General features: G+C 33.6%; 1 protein-coding gene across 1 annotated transcript; it reads right to left on the minus strand.

The window, feature by feature from the left end:
• Positions 1–9,401: 9,401 nt before the first annotated feature.
• LOC8283668 (probable protein phosphatase 2C 60) lies at positions 9,402–15,716 on the minus strand. The gene is made up of 5 exons (XM_002521226.4): positions 15,195–15,716; positions 14,125–14,570; positions 13,126–13,493; positions 11,318–11,554; positions 9,402–10,077 (listed from the first exon to the last, which is right to left on the minus strand). Exons 2-5 carry the CDS (start codon positions 14,441–14,443, stop codon positions 9,808–9,810), a joined length of 1,194 nt encoding a protein of 397 aa, XP_002521272.1. The 5' UTR covers positions 14,444–14,570; positions 15,195–15,716; the 3' UTR covers positions 9,402–9,807.
• Positions 15,717–18,510: the final 2,794 nt, after the last annotated feature.

Genomic DNA, 18,510 nt, shown 5'->3' on the forward strand with positions numbered 1-18,510 from the left:
CCACCTACTTAGCTTCGTCAGAAGCCTTAACAAAGTGTGGCAGTTTAGTTTCGGTTAAAGTATTGGTAAGTTGTATTTTGTTCTTTCATTCTGTATGTTAGTTGCAAAGGATGTTCTTCTGTTGTTCTGAGTTTTCTATCAATTTATGTTTTCTTTTGTTCTGAATGTGTGATGAATCTTTGGTTTTGTGGTTGTAGGCTTGGAGTTGTGACTGAATTAGCATAGTTGAGCCGATGAATTCAAGCTTAGAAAAACTTGGATTGTTGGTTCTAAAGTTGAAGTTAGTACGGTTCTGTTTTGCAGCTGAAGAAGGATGTATACTTTATGGTTGAAGTTGTTTTGTGGTTGTATAATTTCATTAAACTAAAAGCCTCAACTGGAGACAACGACAGAGGAGTTAGCAAAAATCTATCTTATGGATAGGAGAGATTGGATTGTTTGTTGCAGTTGGTACTTTTTTTTTGTAAGCTGTTTGTGTATACCGACTGAATTATTAGTGTTGGTGTTGTAGCACCTTTTGTTAGCTGTTTGTGTATAGGAGAGGTGTTGTTAGTGTTGGTAGTTTGTTTTGTAGCACCTCTTTCATAGCTGTAGTGTACAACTACAATGATTTCTTATTGTAGAACCTACTATTAAATCAATAAAAGAAACATTTATTTCTATTTATATATGTAAATAATTCTTAAAATACAAATGCTGAAGTGGTGGTGTTGCAAAGGTATTAAGTATTGCACTTTAAGTAATTACAAAATAGCAACTTGTAATAAGTGTGGAACACAAGAACATATGACAAAATAATTAAATGATTTTGTGGTCCTGATCAAAAAACAGTGTTGACACTGAGCACAATAAACAAGCATGTGAAATCTGTCCTAGAGGACCACAAAAGCATCTTTAGTCCTAAAAGCAAAAAACAAAAGTTCCTACACATAAACAAGTTCCTAATGTATTAAACAATCATAATGCCTAGCTAAGGCTTGATGTTGTCTCCAAGACCTGCAGGCATCCAAGGCTTCTTGTTTGAGGTTGCAGTCTCAACATTTCCTTTCCTCTTAGCCTTCTGAGCTGTTGTTTGCACCTGATCTTTCCCCTTTCCCAAACTTTCATTTGGAGTAGGATTAGATCTAGAAGCTTTCTTTGATGCTGTGGAAAGAGATGCAGATCTAGGAGGCAGAAATGGCTTGTTGCCCTTGTTCTTCATTGTCTTGCCCTTGCCCTTCTTCTTAACTGTCTTCATATTATGCTGCTACGAGTCTTCATTCAGGCCACTTGATTGAGTTGGAATATCACTTAGCAACTTATTGATGTTTCTTGTATTTTGATGAGGTCTTTCTGTTCCTGCAACAGTTTGGAACAAACTTATCCAATGAAGATTAAAGTCATCTAGATCTACTAGATGACCAGGTATGTCAAACTCAGTTTGGCTTGACAGTGAAGGAGTTACATTTTGCACCTGCAAAAGTTAAAGTAAATATACATTAGATTATTACAAATACATTTAGTTAAGTAAATAAACTTATTACCTATGTAGTCCCAATTGGATCATTTTCTAACTATTGGGCATTGGGGAGTTGGTCAGTAGGGTCATTAGGGAGTTAGTCATTATGGAGTTGATCAATCTCATCATGAGGAACTTCTTGGTTGCAGCTACTGTCTATCTGGTTTGCTCTTCTTTTTACCTAGTAAAACACAAAAATAGTATTGTTCATTATGTTTTAAAGAAACTTAATGTATAGAAGCTTGAATTGAAATTGCTCTTACTTGTAATTTTTTCACCCTAGGCTGTTTTGATCTAGATTTGTCATGACCATGGCATCTCTTATTGTGGCCTTTAGCTCCACAAATGGTGCAAGTCATCACTGAGCCTTTTTTGCTTACTTTGCCCTTTTGTAGTAGAGTTGTCATCTCATCTTCTTCTAATCTTTTCTTTGTAACAAATATGTCTCTCTGTTTTGGTTGAACTGGAGCAGGAGGTAGCACAGGTGGTGTTGTGGCTCTTGGCCAAAACTCATAGCTAGTAGTAGGGTTTAGCAAGTGGCTGTATGTTTTTAAATAAGTACTGACCTTGTAATAATCATCTAGATAATTCTCAGGATTATCATGTGTTGTACTAGATTGCACACACTGCATGGCAGCATGGTATGCCAGTTAAATCAAACCTCCTACAAGTACATATTTTATCCTTAATGTCAACCACAAACTACCCCCCAGGACCAACCACCTGAAACCTATTCCCCCCTTGACCACTCAGTTCTGAACATCCAGCAGAATTCTTTAGACTTCTCTAACTTAGCTATAATCTTAGGACAATATTGACTGGCATTTCTTTTCATAGCATCTCTCTTTTTGTGAATCCTTTTCATTAACTTTGTCCTAATGATCTTATTCATTGTTATAACTCTCTTAGTCCTTGACTCTAGAATGAAGCTATTAAAAATATTCACAAAGATTGTTTTATAACATGTCATATTTAGGGGTTGTCCTAAAATGTGACCTAGACCATTTGTGGGGGGGTATATTGTTCATGTAGTTGTCCTCCTTTAGAAATTTCTGCAATTTATGCATTATTTTCTGGAACATTTGCACATAACTAGCCCTAGCAGCCCCCCAAACTAACTCTTTTAGTCCTAATGTATTAAACTTTTTCTTGAAATTATTATGGACATGTCTAACACAAAATCTGGGTTCTGCATTGGGAAACATCTCTTCAATTGCAGAATTAAACCCTAATTAAGCATAAAAAAGAATAAACCACAATTAACAACTCAAACATATAATAGTTCACATAAATACTAAAAAATATTAAAATAAAAGGATTAGAAGCTTGTACCTTCTGTCTGTCACTCACAAAGGCCCAGTGGTAACTGTTGTTGAGTTCCAAGTCAGCTGGTAGTAGGTCTAGGAACCATTTCCAATTATCCTTGTTCTCCTTTTAAACAACCGCCCAAGCAACTAGATATATACAATCGTTGGCATCAATTGCCACAGTTGTTAGTAGCTGCCCACCATAAATCCCCTTTAACCAGCAACCATCAATTGAGATTAAAGGTCTGCAATACTTGAATCCATCCTTTAGGGTAGCAAAACATACATATGAACCCTTGAACACTTGTTCCTCCAAATGAAACACAATTGTGGACCCAGGATTACTACTTAGCAACTCAAGTTTGTAATCATGCAGTCTACCCAATTGCTCTCTTTCATTACCATCAATGAACTTCAGAGCAATGTTCCTAGCTCTCCAAGTCTTTAGCCTAGACACATCAACTGCCATATCCTCCTTAACAGTTTGAATAATACATTGAGTTGCCCAACTTGGATCAGCCCTAAACCTTTCCACATACTTCATGGCAATGTAGTTAGCATTAACATGTATGTTATAGTGCTCTTTAGTGCAACTGTGATCAAACTTTGCAGACTTGATTTGTACAGTGTTCTTATCATCTGTCTTCAAGTAAGCCTAAATAAAAAATCTTCATCCCTTTTTGCACTTTGCTTTAAATTTTGTTTTTGTATTTGGACCAAAAATAATTTGATTCCTGCTCCTTATTTAGTAGTTCTTCACTGCATCTTTAAACTGCCTAAAAGTACTAAACATCATGCCTATCTTCAAATTAGGGTTGGATATCTGTCTCCTCATTAAAAATCGGTCATTTTGTTCCTCGAATCAATATCACTTTCATCATATGAGGAGCATGACCTAAGCTCATCACTTGGTGCATAAACAGTCTCATTTGAACCCTCACCACCAATTATTTCTTTATTAACCCTTGTTCTATCCCTTTCTAACTCCATATCAATAAATTTTTTAAATAATTCATCATCATCTTCATCATGCAAGTCATAATCAGAATCAACAAATTCAAGGTCCTCCTCATCAGCCTCACTTTCAAACTCCTCACTATCATCATCACCATGACTATCCTGTTTAATCTGTACCTCTTCTAAGCTAGTGTCATCACTACTTAGCATTCTCACTTCCTCAGATGATTTAATATTATCAGCATATGCACAACATTCTCAGTTGGTTATAAATGATCTTGTTGCATATTTACCTTATCCCTAGCATAAACATGAATCACTCTTGACTCATCAACACTTAAAGACATCTCAATACTATCACTGTCATTATCTAAATTTCTCAAACCATCTGTGTCACTTTTCTTTGGATGCTTCCAAAACATAGAACATGATGCAGGTACCAGACCCAATTCTTTGATCATTGCATCTATCTCTAATCTTGAAATCATATCAGCAGAATAAAAATCTATGCTCCCAACATCTCTAATTTCTGGCCTACCCCTACCATCTACCCCAAAACAATGACATTTTGTACTGAAGTACTCTGTATGAGGCACTGCATATGGTAAAATGGATAAAACAAATCAATTTTCTCTATATTACAGTCACTCAATGCAAACAGTAAGCTATATCATACAATTAAAATCAATAAAGAAAAGGGTTTCAAAACACCAAACACCACAATAAAACACAGAACAGAAGATCATCCTTTGCAAGTTACCAAAAACCAAGCACAACCATCAACATGCAACATACAGAGCACAAGAACAAAATGCAAGTGACCATTATTTTAACTAAAGCTAAACTAAAATACAAAATGCAAGTTATATGACTTACAGTACACGGGTTGCCTTTCGCTTTCTTCCCTTCGCCTCCATTTTAGAGACATTGTGCGATGCGATCAACAATGTATAATATAAAACGCACTCTGCAATGTGAAATAATCGACAACGAACTAAGAAGAATGACAGATTTTTGAAGGCAAGAATGCTGTAACAATGGGGGTAACAGGAGTTATGGGAGTTACGGGGAAGAGGAGAGGGGAATAGAATTAGGGTTGAATTAGGGGAAATTAGGAAAAAATTAGAGGAATTGGGAATTAATTTGGGGATTTGGTGAGTCAGCTTCATTAATTGACATGGCACACGTTGAGCAGGCAAAACACCTGGAATATTCCTACTCAGCATGCCACGTCACTACTGGTTGTCGGAATTTGAATATTGAGACTAAATTGAAATAATTTTATGTAGGTTTATCACCAAATTGATTCAAATTAAAGTCTTGGTATCATATTGATATACAGTGTCAAGAATTGGTACCTGGGCAAATTACCCTCAGACCTCTGATGAGGTAAAGCAGAGCAAGATACCGAATGCCAAACTAAGAAAATCCGCAGAAGCAAGAGCTCTATCAGTTTATATTTCATTCTATCCCTGCCAATGCGACCATTACACCATGTATAAAAAAGTCCACGAGTCTGAATTTGAGAAAGATTATAATCATCAATTGCCGATTGAAAATCCTGCAAGCTCTAGGAGCAGGGGCTTTGCCAAATTTCTCATGACTGCCTAAAACTATATTGAAGTCACCAATCCACATCTGACTAGGAGGCGATGAGGGCAAGTTCTTGAGGTCATTCCAAAGATCTTGTCTAACAAAAGAAGAAACCAGACCATAAATAAAACTCAATCTATTAAATAAGTTGTGAAACTTACATGTTAAGGTAATATGTTGCTCATGCATGTAAACATCAACGGGATCTGCCAAGCCCATTGCAAAAAAGATCCACATGGAAGGCAGAGGTTTATTGTTAACAACAATATAGGAAAGACCCAGAGAGTTCCAGCATCGAGAAAAATGGAGGAGAGTTGTATCATTGGTTCAGCTAGACAAATAATGTCTGACCAGAAGGAAAGACAATAATTAAACAGCTACTGAGTTGCTACGTTTCCATATCCCCTACAGTTCCAGAAAAGGAGCTTCATAGATTAAGGCGAGATGGTGGCTTCGAAACCTGTTTGATTGATCTGTATTTCTTTGAGCTAGAGGGTGACTTCTTTGGCTGAGCAATTTGCCAATCAGCATTCTCATTCTCCGATTCATCCGCCCATGATTTCTTTGAAGTATCTTGCACTTGATCTGACTCCTTAGTCCCAGTTGGTAAAGCCTTGGGGCTAGAAGGGTCTAACGGTTTTTCAACTGTTACATCAGGATTATCATCTTGAATAGGAATAGAAACATCCAAGTTACGAGACTGGTTAGACGCATAATCCTGTAGGGGGCCTGAACATTAGTTAAAGCTATCTCTGTAGGGATTCCAGCAGGAACTCGGTTAGCTGTACGCCCCTGAGTTTGAGATCTTCCTCTAGACTTTGAGCAAGGCAGCCTTAAACGAGTGGATTTCTTATCAGCCTCTGGCGGGGTTTTCCTGTTATGATGACATTCATAGGATTCGTGTCCAATGGATTGGCAAGTATGACGGAATGTAGGTAAGTTTTTATAACTTGTTTCAATCCATAACTTTTTCCCTTCTCGTTCAATCATAAGTGTACTAGGAAGCTCATGAGAGAGATAAACATCGATCAGGATACGAGCATAATGACCAAGATCATCTTTTAGAGTAGCATGGTCAATTCGAAGAGGGATACCAATGCTTCGAGCAATTTCTGTCAGGATTCTAGGATGCCAATAGAACCAAGAGAGTTTATATAAACGCATCCATAGCTGAGTATTCATAGATTTCTGTTCGAAGGGGTTAAAATCTGGATCCCACTCATATAAACATAGAATACCAGGATTTAAGCTAAGGAACCTCCTCCCCAAATACGTTGTTTATCATCTGCAGAAGATAGCAAAACCTGGTACTAACCTTTGCCAATAGAGATTAGACGCCATTCACATGAAAGATTCCAAACCTGAGTTAATCATTGCTTCAGATCATAATGTTTCCAGGGTTTATCCCCATTAGAGAGGAATATACGAGCAATTAGGGAGTGCTTACATAATTCAAATCATTCCTAAAAACAGTCCTGGGGAATCCAGATTGAAATGTAGCCACCCATATCCGTTGTTGAAGAGAATATCACATTATACGATTGATCAGTGCCTAAAGCAGCTACATAAGAGTGAAAAGTTTAGTCGATCCTAAGGATGGAGGTATTTAAGACTCTGGAACCCTAGGTTTAGATTTCGCAAACGTATCTGCATGTCCCATGTAGTTATTCAGATCGTAAGTTTGACGTTATCGAGAAGCCTCAGTGCCTGTATCTTCCCTTAAGGAGGTAAATTAACTGCTAAACAAGTTGCACGCATGAGCAAATTATCACTTTGGTATCTATTCTTTTTCCATATGTGCACCAATTTGCTTTATGTTACATTGAGCTTCTTTTTCTTTTTTTTTTCTTCATATTTTTTTATTATCTTATCTTTGTTTTTTAATATTAACTCATTATTAAAAGACTAAGTTGAAGGTATAGCTTTTCAAAAACAAAAAATCATTCTATCTCGGATTATTTCATATTCTTAACTTTTATTTATAGGAATCTTATAAATATTTTAAATTCTTCAAATTGTAATTTAGAAACAATATAAGTTTTGGAAGGAAAATAAACATATAATATGGAGAAAGTAAATAAAAAGCTCCAAAAAAGAATTTTGATTAAAATATTAATTATATAATTCTAAAAATTTAACTGATATGATTTAATATTATTCGCGTAATAAAATTAATTATAGAAATATAAGAGATAAATGTTAGATTTACTTAAAATAATTAGTGAGTCGTGCTTTTTTAATGTTATATATATTTATATGTGCATTACTATATTTAAATTTGAAATAGAGTTCCATAACTAAAGACTTTTAGAAATGCAACTAAAATTGACAAAAATTAAAGAATTAGATAGGCCTGAAAAAATATTCAAATTTTCATTTTGGTATTGAAAGAGAAAGGAAAGTAGATTATTTGTCAAATAAAAAAAATAAAAATTTTCTTAAATTACCTCATAATTTAACATATTTTTATTTTAAAATTTTATTTTAGAATCTATAATTTACTTTTTATCATTTTATTACTCTATAAATATATTTTTTTCAATTGTAGCATATGCTAATAATATTGTATAATTTGGTCGTTACTTGCTAATTATATGCACGGGATACTAACATGATAACAAATAAATTATGAATCTTAAAATAAAAATAAATTAAACTAATAGATAATTTAATGAAGTTGTTTTTTAAAGGAAAAAAGAAAGGGGAAGAGTAGGAAAACTAGGGCAAACATGCTGTAAAAAACTAGGCATGTAGAAGTGATGTTGGTCTTGCAAGGAGTTACTAAATCCTCTTTAGTTAACCAAATACCAATTAGTGGCATTGGGAACAGTGCAACTATCTAGGGTTTTAATTTAAGCATTAACAATTACATACAATATAGAATTTAATTTTTTTAAAGAAGAAAGAGTCTACTTTCTTCCTTGTGGATTGTGGGTTAGCTTAGTGAGAATATGCTCCTGACAGAACTCTGTCAAGTAATACAAATAATCTTTATTAAAAAAAAAAAAAAGATAAGGAAAGGGCTTTTCCCTTGCCTAGTGTATTATTTATTTCATATCATTTTCCATATCTAAATTTCTATTTATATAATTTTAGTCATTTATTTTGTAGAATTAATACTTGATATTATGTTATTTTAAGCTAATAACTACTTCTAAAATCTTATTTCTAAGAACGGTTAAAACATTTTCTTTATATTTGGAAATAAAAAATTAAGATCATGATTGGTGTCGTTGAAACCTAAAAGGATGGTCTTCCATGATTAGGTAGAACAAATAAAATATCCAAGTATGAGATACCAGTGAGTCAAAAGTATGCACTGATTAGATGTGAGCCTCCAAGCTTTTCATAATTCTCTTTTAGAACTGTGCTTAGGGAGGCGAGTGTCGTCCATTTCTTTTTCTTTTTTCTTTGGTTTCATAAGAAATCATGTGTGGCATGCCAGAATGTCTGATTTGACATTGATATCTAAGCCATTAAATGTTGTCATATTATTATGAAAAATCAATTGCCTTTAGTTACATAATTCAGAATTGTTCTTTTCTCAACAGCTATAATAACAGTGCAGGAGTTTGGAACCCAGCAAACACATGCCTTGCAATACTGAATCAAAGGAGAAAGACATGCATGATTTGCCTGCTTATGAAAAGAAGGCACAACAAGAAGCTGTTGAGAATAAAGATTAAAAAAAAATCCAAATTAATTGCCCATAAAATGGAAAATATACTTTTGCTCCCACATGGAGTAATGATCTTTGGATCTCTTTCTTGCACCCAAAAAAGAAAAGAAAAGAAACCCAAAGGAAAGTTCATCCACAGGCCCTTTGGAACAGCAACAGGTTTAACAGCACCAATACATCCAATTAAAAAGGGCCAGAAATACCAAGCACCTAAAGATGGAAAAACTACCTGAATCTAATAAATTGAATACGCATCTCATAAACCTACCACTACCGATGGCAGAAAACAAGAGAGTGAGATAGAGAGAGAGACCCCAGAAACCCCCACGCTGCAAATTACTGTTTTGAACATGACATACTTCCATGGTTGTTACCAAATCATAATTTATTAGAAGAGTCCATTAGATCGAAGCATTTTCCACTACAACAACATTTCCTGCAAGTGTGATCAGTAAAGCAGGAAGAACTTAATTTTTCCAGGTCGTACAATTTACAAAAACTGAAGACGACACCAACGAAGGAGCAAAGAGACGAGGTAGAAAACTTCCCAAGAAATAACTATAATAATTGTCACCTTGTACTTCATTCTAGTTTTTCTTTTTTCTTTTTTTTTTTTTTCTTTCGACACAGAAGCTAAATGCAAGTATCAGTTCCAAGTTAAAAGTTACAGTGTACATTAAAGAATTGACGGGTGGCTCCACTCTCTCTTCAGGAAGCTACCTGGTATTCACATGAGAATGATACAGGAGACAAAAATAAGAGATATAGCTTCATCAGGTACTGCCAGCTTCAGTTGGCGTAGTACATGGAGCCAATGTGTTTGAGGGCAGGCTGATGCCACCCCCTCTCACGGATATATTTGCGCACTTGACTGAGCTAGCCCTGCTTACTAGGTTTGAGTCAAGGAACACGACGATCACAGTAATATCATCGTGGAAATGCCGTCGAACACCACGGTCAATCTTCTTCAAGTCTGAATACCTCATTTCTCTCTTCTTTGCTGCTTCTTGCAGAGCAGCTTTCACCAGTCTCTTAGCACTTCCCTGCATAAGGTTAGAAGAAACAAGTAAACAAACAGCCCTTTTCTTTTTTGGTACAAAAGAACCTTAAGATTCTGCATTATAGAGCAATTATATGAAGTTTGTAAACTTTTAATGAATCTTCAAAAGATTAATGTTTTAGATACAAAGGTGAATCCAAATAAGCACTAAGAAACAGAAAGAAATTCAATTGCTGGAAATTTGAAACAAATTAAGCCAACAATGCAAACTCATTCGATATCCAGACCTTCTAGCCCAAACTAACCGCTAACCATTGCTCAAGATTTATAAAGAATGTTTTATTAGCAGCATTGTCTTCTCAAAAAGTGTGCTATCTAAATCAGTGGGTTGAGCTTAGTTAATAACATAACTTCGCATTCAGCTAGTACAAACATTGGCCTCATTCAATATTATGGTCCTTGAGTTTTATGAATACCAACAGTTTATAATTTTAGTACGTAAGTGAGTACAAAATGGGTCGAAAAATATGTAGTTGTGGAAAGCAAAGAAGCCAAAGACTAAGATTTTATAAAAATCAAGGACCAGAGTATTTATTTCAAAAAGATAAGTTAAAACTCTATCACTGAATATCAATTTGTCCAAGGGAAATCATACAACTTTGGTTATGTTTCGACAAGTAACTAGTCCAAATCTATGCACAGGTTTATGCAAATTTTGCCATGCTATAAAAAAACTCTAAGCCTAATTTTTAATTGTAAAACCAGATTCTAAAATTAATTACTCTCATGTCACATTTCTAGTAATAGAGATCTAGTAAAACAAAACCACAGTTCAATAATCTTGCGAAATTTAATAACCATGGGTGCCCAAATAACGCGATTCCCAACTTCTCCTTATTTGGGCCATTTTTTGCTATAACCTCCTTCGGGAAAATAAATGTAATCATAACAGAAGTAGATGATAAATGTATTCCATAGAAACACATAAAACCAACATCTTTGCTTGAGACACTGGAACAGTAAGGATAGCCTAAATGATTGCTGGCCCCAAATAGTCACCTTTAAGGAATGAGGATAATGGCAATGAAAACTGTGCTACAAATCATAACAGATCCAAATTCATTGAACCACTAACTAAAGACATGTGAGCACTCCGTATTCCATATATCAGGTGGTAGCAACAAATTTAGAACTAGTCTCTGCAATTCTAAAACATTACAGTAATAGAAAGAGAAAAACATCTTCATGAAAAAAAGAATGTAATACTGAGAAACATGTCTTACATTGCGTGGATGATTTTGTACTATATCAACTGCATCTTGATTGCTAAGGTGCTCCCAGAGGCCATCAGATGCAAATATAATAAATTGATCATGTGGCTGCAGCTGATGCACAGAAATTGATGGATCGGCACTTAATATTGGCTTTTTAAAAGATTCACGTAGCCGAAACTTGGCATATAAAGGCTCCCTGTTAAACTCAGCCTTTTTCAAATATACATCACCAATAGATCTGGATATCTGAAAGGTCAAAAGAACAAGATTGTTAACGAACAAATTAAAAAAAAAAAAAAAAATAGAAGATGCATTATTTCAGAACCCAACATATGACTCGAGGACAATTTTGTAATCTTCGAGAAGCAAGTTATCAAACTTGGAACATCATTCTTCTCGACCTGTTTCAGATTGCAGACATGTCAAATATTCCTGCTCAGAATTCTCTCAAGTCAATTATACTAGTTGGCATTACCCTAGAGAGAGTCCCAGTATATCCCAATTTCACGAGAGGTCCACTACAAACAACTCATGACAGTTGTTATTCTGAATTACACTTTCTCAAAATATGAAGTCATTACTAAACCAACAATCAAGCAACATTACCCAAGTTTGTACCAGAAAAATCATTTAGAAATCATGGTCCTAGGACGGCCAACAATTCTCCAAGCAATGCACCTTTCATTTCATGTGAAAGAGTTTCAATTTTAGACATGGAAAAGAACCCTCTGCTCAATATTTTAAAGGAAGGAAAATGGGGTGAAAGTGGAAAATGAATCATGGAGCCCACAATTTTCTTTCTACTGGGCCTCATATTTTCCTCCCATTTTCCGCCCTTTCCCGAACAAAGGCTTCTTGTTGATCAATAAACCTCTGACCATACACCAAAACGACCCAGACACATGGATTCCAACCAACATGCGGAATAGCGGCTTAGGTAAGGTGCAAAAAATTATTATGACCCCCAAGCAACATCTAATAAACTGTTATGGAGAAAAGTGAATGAATTCCATACTGAATGTTCCGTTATTTTTTCAGTTCATTAGGCTCAACTACAGTCTACCAAAGATGCTATTAAATAACAGAAACAATAACTCTGCAGTTCATCATTGATAACAAATCCAATCATGCAAAGACAAGGAACATATGAACCGCAAATACATAATAAAGCTCAATATCAACAAAAAGCTTCACATAATTCGTAATAAACATATACAGTAACCACACTATCAAAATTAACTATGCAATCTGTCAACAAAAGAACTTGATAATTTCAAACTTCTACTGAAAATGTCAATTGTCTAGTTAGAGCCTTTTCTTCCACTTTGTTTTATATTTCCCAACCATAGTTATAACCTTCTATTAGAGCTAACATAAAGATATCAGATTACTGATCAAAATACTAAAAAGTCAGAATTACAGCAGCTACAGGCATCTGAAACAACTACCACATACCAAAAAGCCATTGAAAAATTGCAAGTGTATCCTGATTTCTTCTGTGTAGATATCACAAACAGTGCTCTACATCAAGACGTCAATACTAATCCATTTACTTGAGTCTACTATCTTTTGCTTAGCAATGAATATAAATCAAGCAATATAAACTTTCCAAAGACAAAGAGGAAGTTGCATTCTGCTCCACTCAAATCCACACGATCTTTTTGAGCTCTTAAAGTACTTCCTATTACTAGTCTCTATAAGATAGGAAAACGATAATTATAAACAGCTACAACAGAATTTGCAATTTCCCTTCTTAAAGGAGAAGATGAAGATAAAACCAGTAAACACAAGCAGATTCTGCAAGGTGAACAGCTTACCTGTATAAGGCCCTTTACACGCCATACATTATGTTTTAAAACTACAATCTGTGAATCATCAGGATGCAAAGATTGCATCTCCTGTCTCACAGACTCTATACAGACATTATGCTCAGCTGAAAGCTGAATGGACAAAACTTCCCCCGTTGCCTTAACAGCTCTACCAAGAACAGCACGGGAATCACCAAGGTTGGCAATATAAAGGGTTCCAGCACAGATAACACCAACAAGACAACATGACCCAACTGCCGCAATTTGCGGTTTCATAGGCCATTGTTTTGTGACAAGTGAGAGAAAACCTTCTTCTGTTGCTTGAAATGCCTTCCGAATCACATCCACTGACATTGACTGTTGCTCCGTAGTAAACCCTACAGATAAGCATCAATCCTGAAATTTTTAGCGCAAAAGATTTATCTTGACACCACCAAGATCTAGTAATGAAAATTATACTTGCAAAATCAATCAAACCAATTGTTGACTTGAAGTTCAAAAATAAAACTCTTTTATAAGTTTTCAGAAAAGAGAATTAAAAATCAGACATAAGATGTCAACATGTATTTCTTTCTCGTATTCATAGAAAGGCTTCAATTAACCATTGACCCTAGGTGCCTGTCTTACACCATTTTTACCATAGAAGTAAGATAAGACAAGAATGGCTTAAAAACCTCCAAATTGACTTTGCCTTGGATACCCATTTGGCTAAGTTAATTAAGAATGTGGAAAATAACAAAATAAGAACGATGGTGGTCATTCATGTTCACCAATCAAGATGAGCAAACAAATATTTCTTCTCTTTATGTTGCACAAATCCCTGATTACAGATAGCAAAAGTCAACCTCTATAGTTCTAAGATATCTGAACCCATATCCTTCAATAACTATTACACATTTATTCTTCAGTTAAGTCCAGGGTTTTTCATTCAAGTATAAGATTAGCGGCTATACAGAACTAGGAACCACAAATGAAACAACAAAATCCACCAAATTCCAAGGCACTTACTCTTGAGATGCTGAAAGAGATGATCATTGATATAGCGTGATGTCTCAGGTCCCCCATGTCCATCATAAACTCCAACAAAGGTACCAAATGGGCCAGAGTCATGTAAGCTTAAACTGCCTGATTCAAGCTGGCTCTGATCTTCAAGTAAATTATTGGCCTGCACTACGGCCATTGAAAATTCACCATTGAAGTGCTGCCCATGGTCCTTGTACCACAATAATCCATCTTGGCGGCCACTGCTGTCCGAATTGGTGTGCACATATCGATCGGACCTTGGCCGAAAGCAGGCCCTCAAAAAGTTCATCAACCCAGATAACATCCCTCATCTCATCCGAAGAACCCTCCAATTCATCCACATTTAATACACACCCAGATAAGCCTCTGACCCAGAGAAACCCCAAAAATAAAGTGTATCCTCTTCTACTTTATAACACAGTAAGTATACACTACAACATCATCAGCCACAAAGCAAGCATACAGTTAGCAACAGCACAAGCACGACCTAAAAACATGTAAATACGCAAATCTCATAGAAGTTCAATACTCAACATAACAAGCATAAATCAGATGACAGTGAGTATACAGCAAAAACGCCAAAGACCCGAAAACCCAATTGTGATGTATACTCCTCCACTTCTAAGCAAACCATTTGAGTATTATCACAAATTTTAAGAAAAGTTCCGAAAAATTCATATTTATACCATTCAAATTGAGTAGATCAATTAAAAACTGCAAAAAAAACCGTCTTTTTCAGTTGGTTTCAGTTATGAATGCACAAAATAGAAGGAATCAAGGCCAGTAATAAAAAATCCATCATTGTAGAAAATCCGTAACCAGCACAGCCCCTAATAATCTTGAAAAAAAAATCAACAGAAAGAAAAAAGGACTCTTGGAATACAAAAAAGGAATAGTCAAAGCACACGTTTTCACAGCCAAGAAAGGAAGGCAGTTGGGTCAGCCATTAGGACAATCCAGAAGGTCTAACATTTTCATTTACATTGAAAAACCTGAAACCTACAAAAGTAATCAGTAACAAAATTCAACTAAAACTTAACAACTTCAAAGCTTACCTTGTAATAATTTGACTTGTTCTTGACAGAAAGGTACTAACTTTTTCAAAGTTGAAAGAGGAACTTCATGTGAGTAATTAAAAGAAAAAAGGTAATAATAATAACAACAATCAAAGTGTTAGATCTGTGGATCCATCAATATTAGCAAAGGGAGATAAAAACATGAACAGGGTAGTTGCTGATTCTTTTGTTGATGATGATGGATTGGTGATGGTGGTGATGGTGGTGGTGGTGATGATAGGATTATTGATGAAGAAGAAGTTTTGAAAAACAAAAGAAATAAAAAGGGAGTACTTTTCTCTATCTAAATAAGACTGAGAGGTTGGTTTTTTTATTTTTTTCCCTTCCTTGTGTGTGTGTGTGTGGGGTTCTGCAATCTCTCTCTATTGTTGTGTTAGCAGACAAGCCCCATAAAAGACCAACAATGGAGAGCTTGAAGCCAGCAAAGCAGAGGTCCAGTTATGGGCTCCACGCCCACTATGCTTATTGCTATTTTGCTATTGCTAACACAGAAAGATTTTTAAAAGAAAATAAAAATATTGAGTAATCTTGAGAGAGAGAGAGAGTCAATGAAAGAAAGAGAAAGAAAAGAAAAGTTTATTTTGGATAAAATGATAGAGTGTACTGTGATATTATGGGCGTTCCATGAAATGGGGTTCACGTGTGCACACGTGGAATTTGACAAAACACCATTCAATAAATTAAATACTTATTTATTTTTTATTTAGATAGATGAGTTTAAATTTTAACATTCACTTTTAAAATAATATAATAATAATTATAATTAAAATAATAATAATTGTGGTTTACTAGATGGTGTCCCTTAAAAATCATTTCTAAGTCTTGTGACCAGTCACTCTACTATTTCAACTCAAAATTCTTTTTTCTCAATAAATTCAATTCAATTCAATTTTTTTAATCAGTAATTTTTTAAGGCTTATCCAAGGCTTCTAGTTAGGTTGCAAAATCAATGTTGAGTGAACAAGGAAAATTAGTTCTCAGTCTTCATCTTACTAATCTTGGCTCATATTTGGTATATATAAATAGATAATTACTTTAGGTTCAGTCAATTTTCTTTTTATTAATTATATTAAATTTAGTTCAATGTATTAAATTTAACCTAACATTTTTATATTTAGTAAATAATTTGAGAATTATTTGATTTTATTGGATTAATTTGAGTTAAAAATTCAAAGGGAACAAGTTTTCAATTTTGATGTTCATGTAAAAGAGAATAGAGTATGGGATACAATTTTAAAATTTGGACAAAGAAATTGAATCACTTTAAATCTCAATGAATATGGGTTCACTCTCACCCAATCTAAAAAATCCAAGAAAATAAAAAGTGTTATTTGTGTATATGTGAGCCAATTGTCATTGTCTTTGATGTGGTGGATTGCCCATTGGTTTAACTAAGTGACATATTATTGATACACGTGTCAGACTGAGAACCTGGCAGCATAGAATTGCTGGGTGTCCTTAGGGCACGTTTATTTCAGGTCACTGTACAGATGGAGTGAGTCTGTGCCTGCCTGCCCTTCCTTTCTGGTTTGTCACGCCCTTCAGAGGTTATTATTGTTATAATAGGCACCCAAAGGGCAAAACAAACATATAATATAATATAAAAAGGTCCTTAAAAAAGTTAAAAAATATCCTTTCTTTTATTAAATATTATGTAATATTACTATGGCTAACAAATGGTCTCAAAAATAAAATAAAAATAAATAAAATCTCAGACTTTATTATATAACTCTTTTAAATAAAACAAGATATCATAATATGGTACATTATTAATATAAAAAAAAGTGGTATATTATTAATTTTACATAAATTTATGTTAATATACTTTTCTAACAGATTTTAATGTGTAATTTTTTTATATTTAAAAAATATTTCCTAGACATTGAGGAATGGAAAATTAAATTCTATATAACAAAAAGAAAAGAAACCCAATTATTATGGGGGTTGAGAATTCATTATCATATATTTTGGAGGTAGAGAGGGATTGATCACTATTTTCTTGTTCAAACTAATTGAACAATGGGGAAGCCAAGGGGGCAGGAAAGGGAAAGGGACCATAAAATTGAAGTGATGAATGAGGGGGGGGAAGAAAGAAAGAGAGTATAAAGTGGGTCAGATGAGGTGGAGGGTACTTTGTGTCAATAAAAATGTAGGAGGCATGAACTTGGACTTGCTTATTCAGACTAATATCTTAAAATAATGCACTTAATTTTATCTGATTCTGATTTTCGCTTCCTCAAATTATAACAAAATTAATAGAAATTATTTCATTCAATAATCTTTCAAAATTTTAATAAAATGTTTATTTTAGTCAATTACATCATAAAATCTAATAGATTTCAGTTAAAATTGGGTTTTTTTTTCTGAGAAATGGTTATTTATATTTAAAAATCAAAATAAATATAGTAATATATGTATAAAATATTTTGGCAATTTGGTTGTATTTGATTCGATGGCTTTAAAGGAAAAATTACAAAATAAATCAAATATCCGTTTTATTAATTTATTATAAGCAAAATAAAACCCACTAAATAAATAATATGACTTATGATTTACTTAGATTCAATTTGACAAGGGCATTACTTGTTTGGGTCATTATTTAATATTATTAATAACAAATAGAATTGATAAATCTTTTTTTAAAAACTTATATAATCTATAAAATAAATTAATAGTATTGCCGAATTTCTCATTTGTGTTGCTTATAACCGGTAAAATAACAATTTATTATTTTATTAGCAAGTTATTCATCCAATACTCAATAGTTAGTAATTAGATTTAATAAATCTAATAGCACCTAATATTTATAACACTAATACTATATAATATCAAATTAATTGCCAATTTTTTGACGGTATACAGTAGGCAAATTATTTTTTGGTGAAATTGAAAAAATTTACTATTCATTTTAATGCTTTCATATTTGAAAAATAAAAGTACTTTTTATATCAAATAGAAATTATATAATTTATTCTTTAATATTTTTAGGCAAGTATCTTCCATATTGCAAATAGTAATATAAAATAAATTTTTGATAAAACTAGGTATTTTTTAAATGTTTCCATATTTGACTAAACACTTTATGATACTAAAAAATATTTTTAATATATATATTAGATTTCAGATTAAATTTAAAATAATTTTTAAATAATATCTTAATATATTTAATAAAGTTCATTATACCTTGCTAAATGGTATGTAAACATGATAAAATTTTATAATTAAATATTTAATTTTTAATTATCAAATTTTAAAAAGATCATATACTCCATTTTTATAATAATTTTTTCTCTAA

The sequence above is a fragment of the Ricinus communis genome, chromosome 8 (assembly GCF_019578655.1).
Source record: "Ricinus communis isolate WT05 ecotype wild-type chromosome 8, ASM1957865v1, whole genome shotgun sequence".
NCBI lineage: Eukaryota > Viridiplantae > Streptophyta > Magnoliopsida > Malpighiales > Euphorbiaceae > Ricinus > Ricinus communis.

What these genes read in the sequence shown, in the direction of transcription:
- LOC8283668 (XM_002521226.4), bottom strand. Translation starts at nt 14,443, where the DNA reads ATGTTATCTGGGTTGATGAACTTTTTGAGGGCCTGCTTTCGGCCAAGG. An exon ending in TCTCTTTCAGCATCTCAAGA is followed by an intron (nt 13,494 to 14,124) that starts GTAAGTGCCTTG and finishes GCTTATCTGTAG; the next exon opens with GGTTTACTACGGAGCAACAG. An exon ending in GTGTAAAGGGCCTTATACAG is followed by an intron (nt 11,555 to 13,125) that starts GTAAGCTGTTCA and finishes TTGACCTTTCAG; the next exon opens with ATATCCAGATCTATTGGTGA.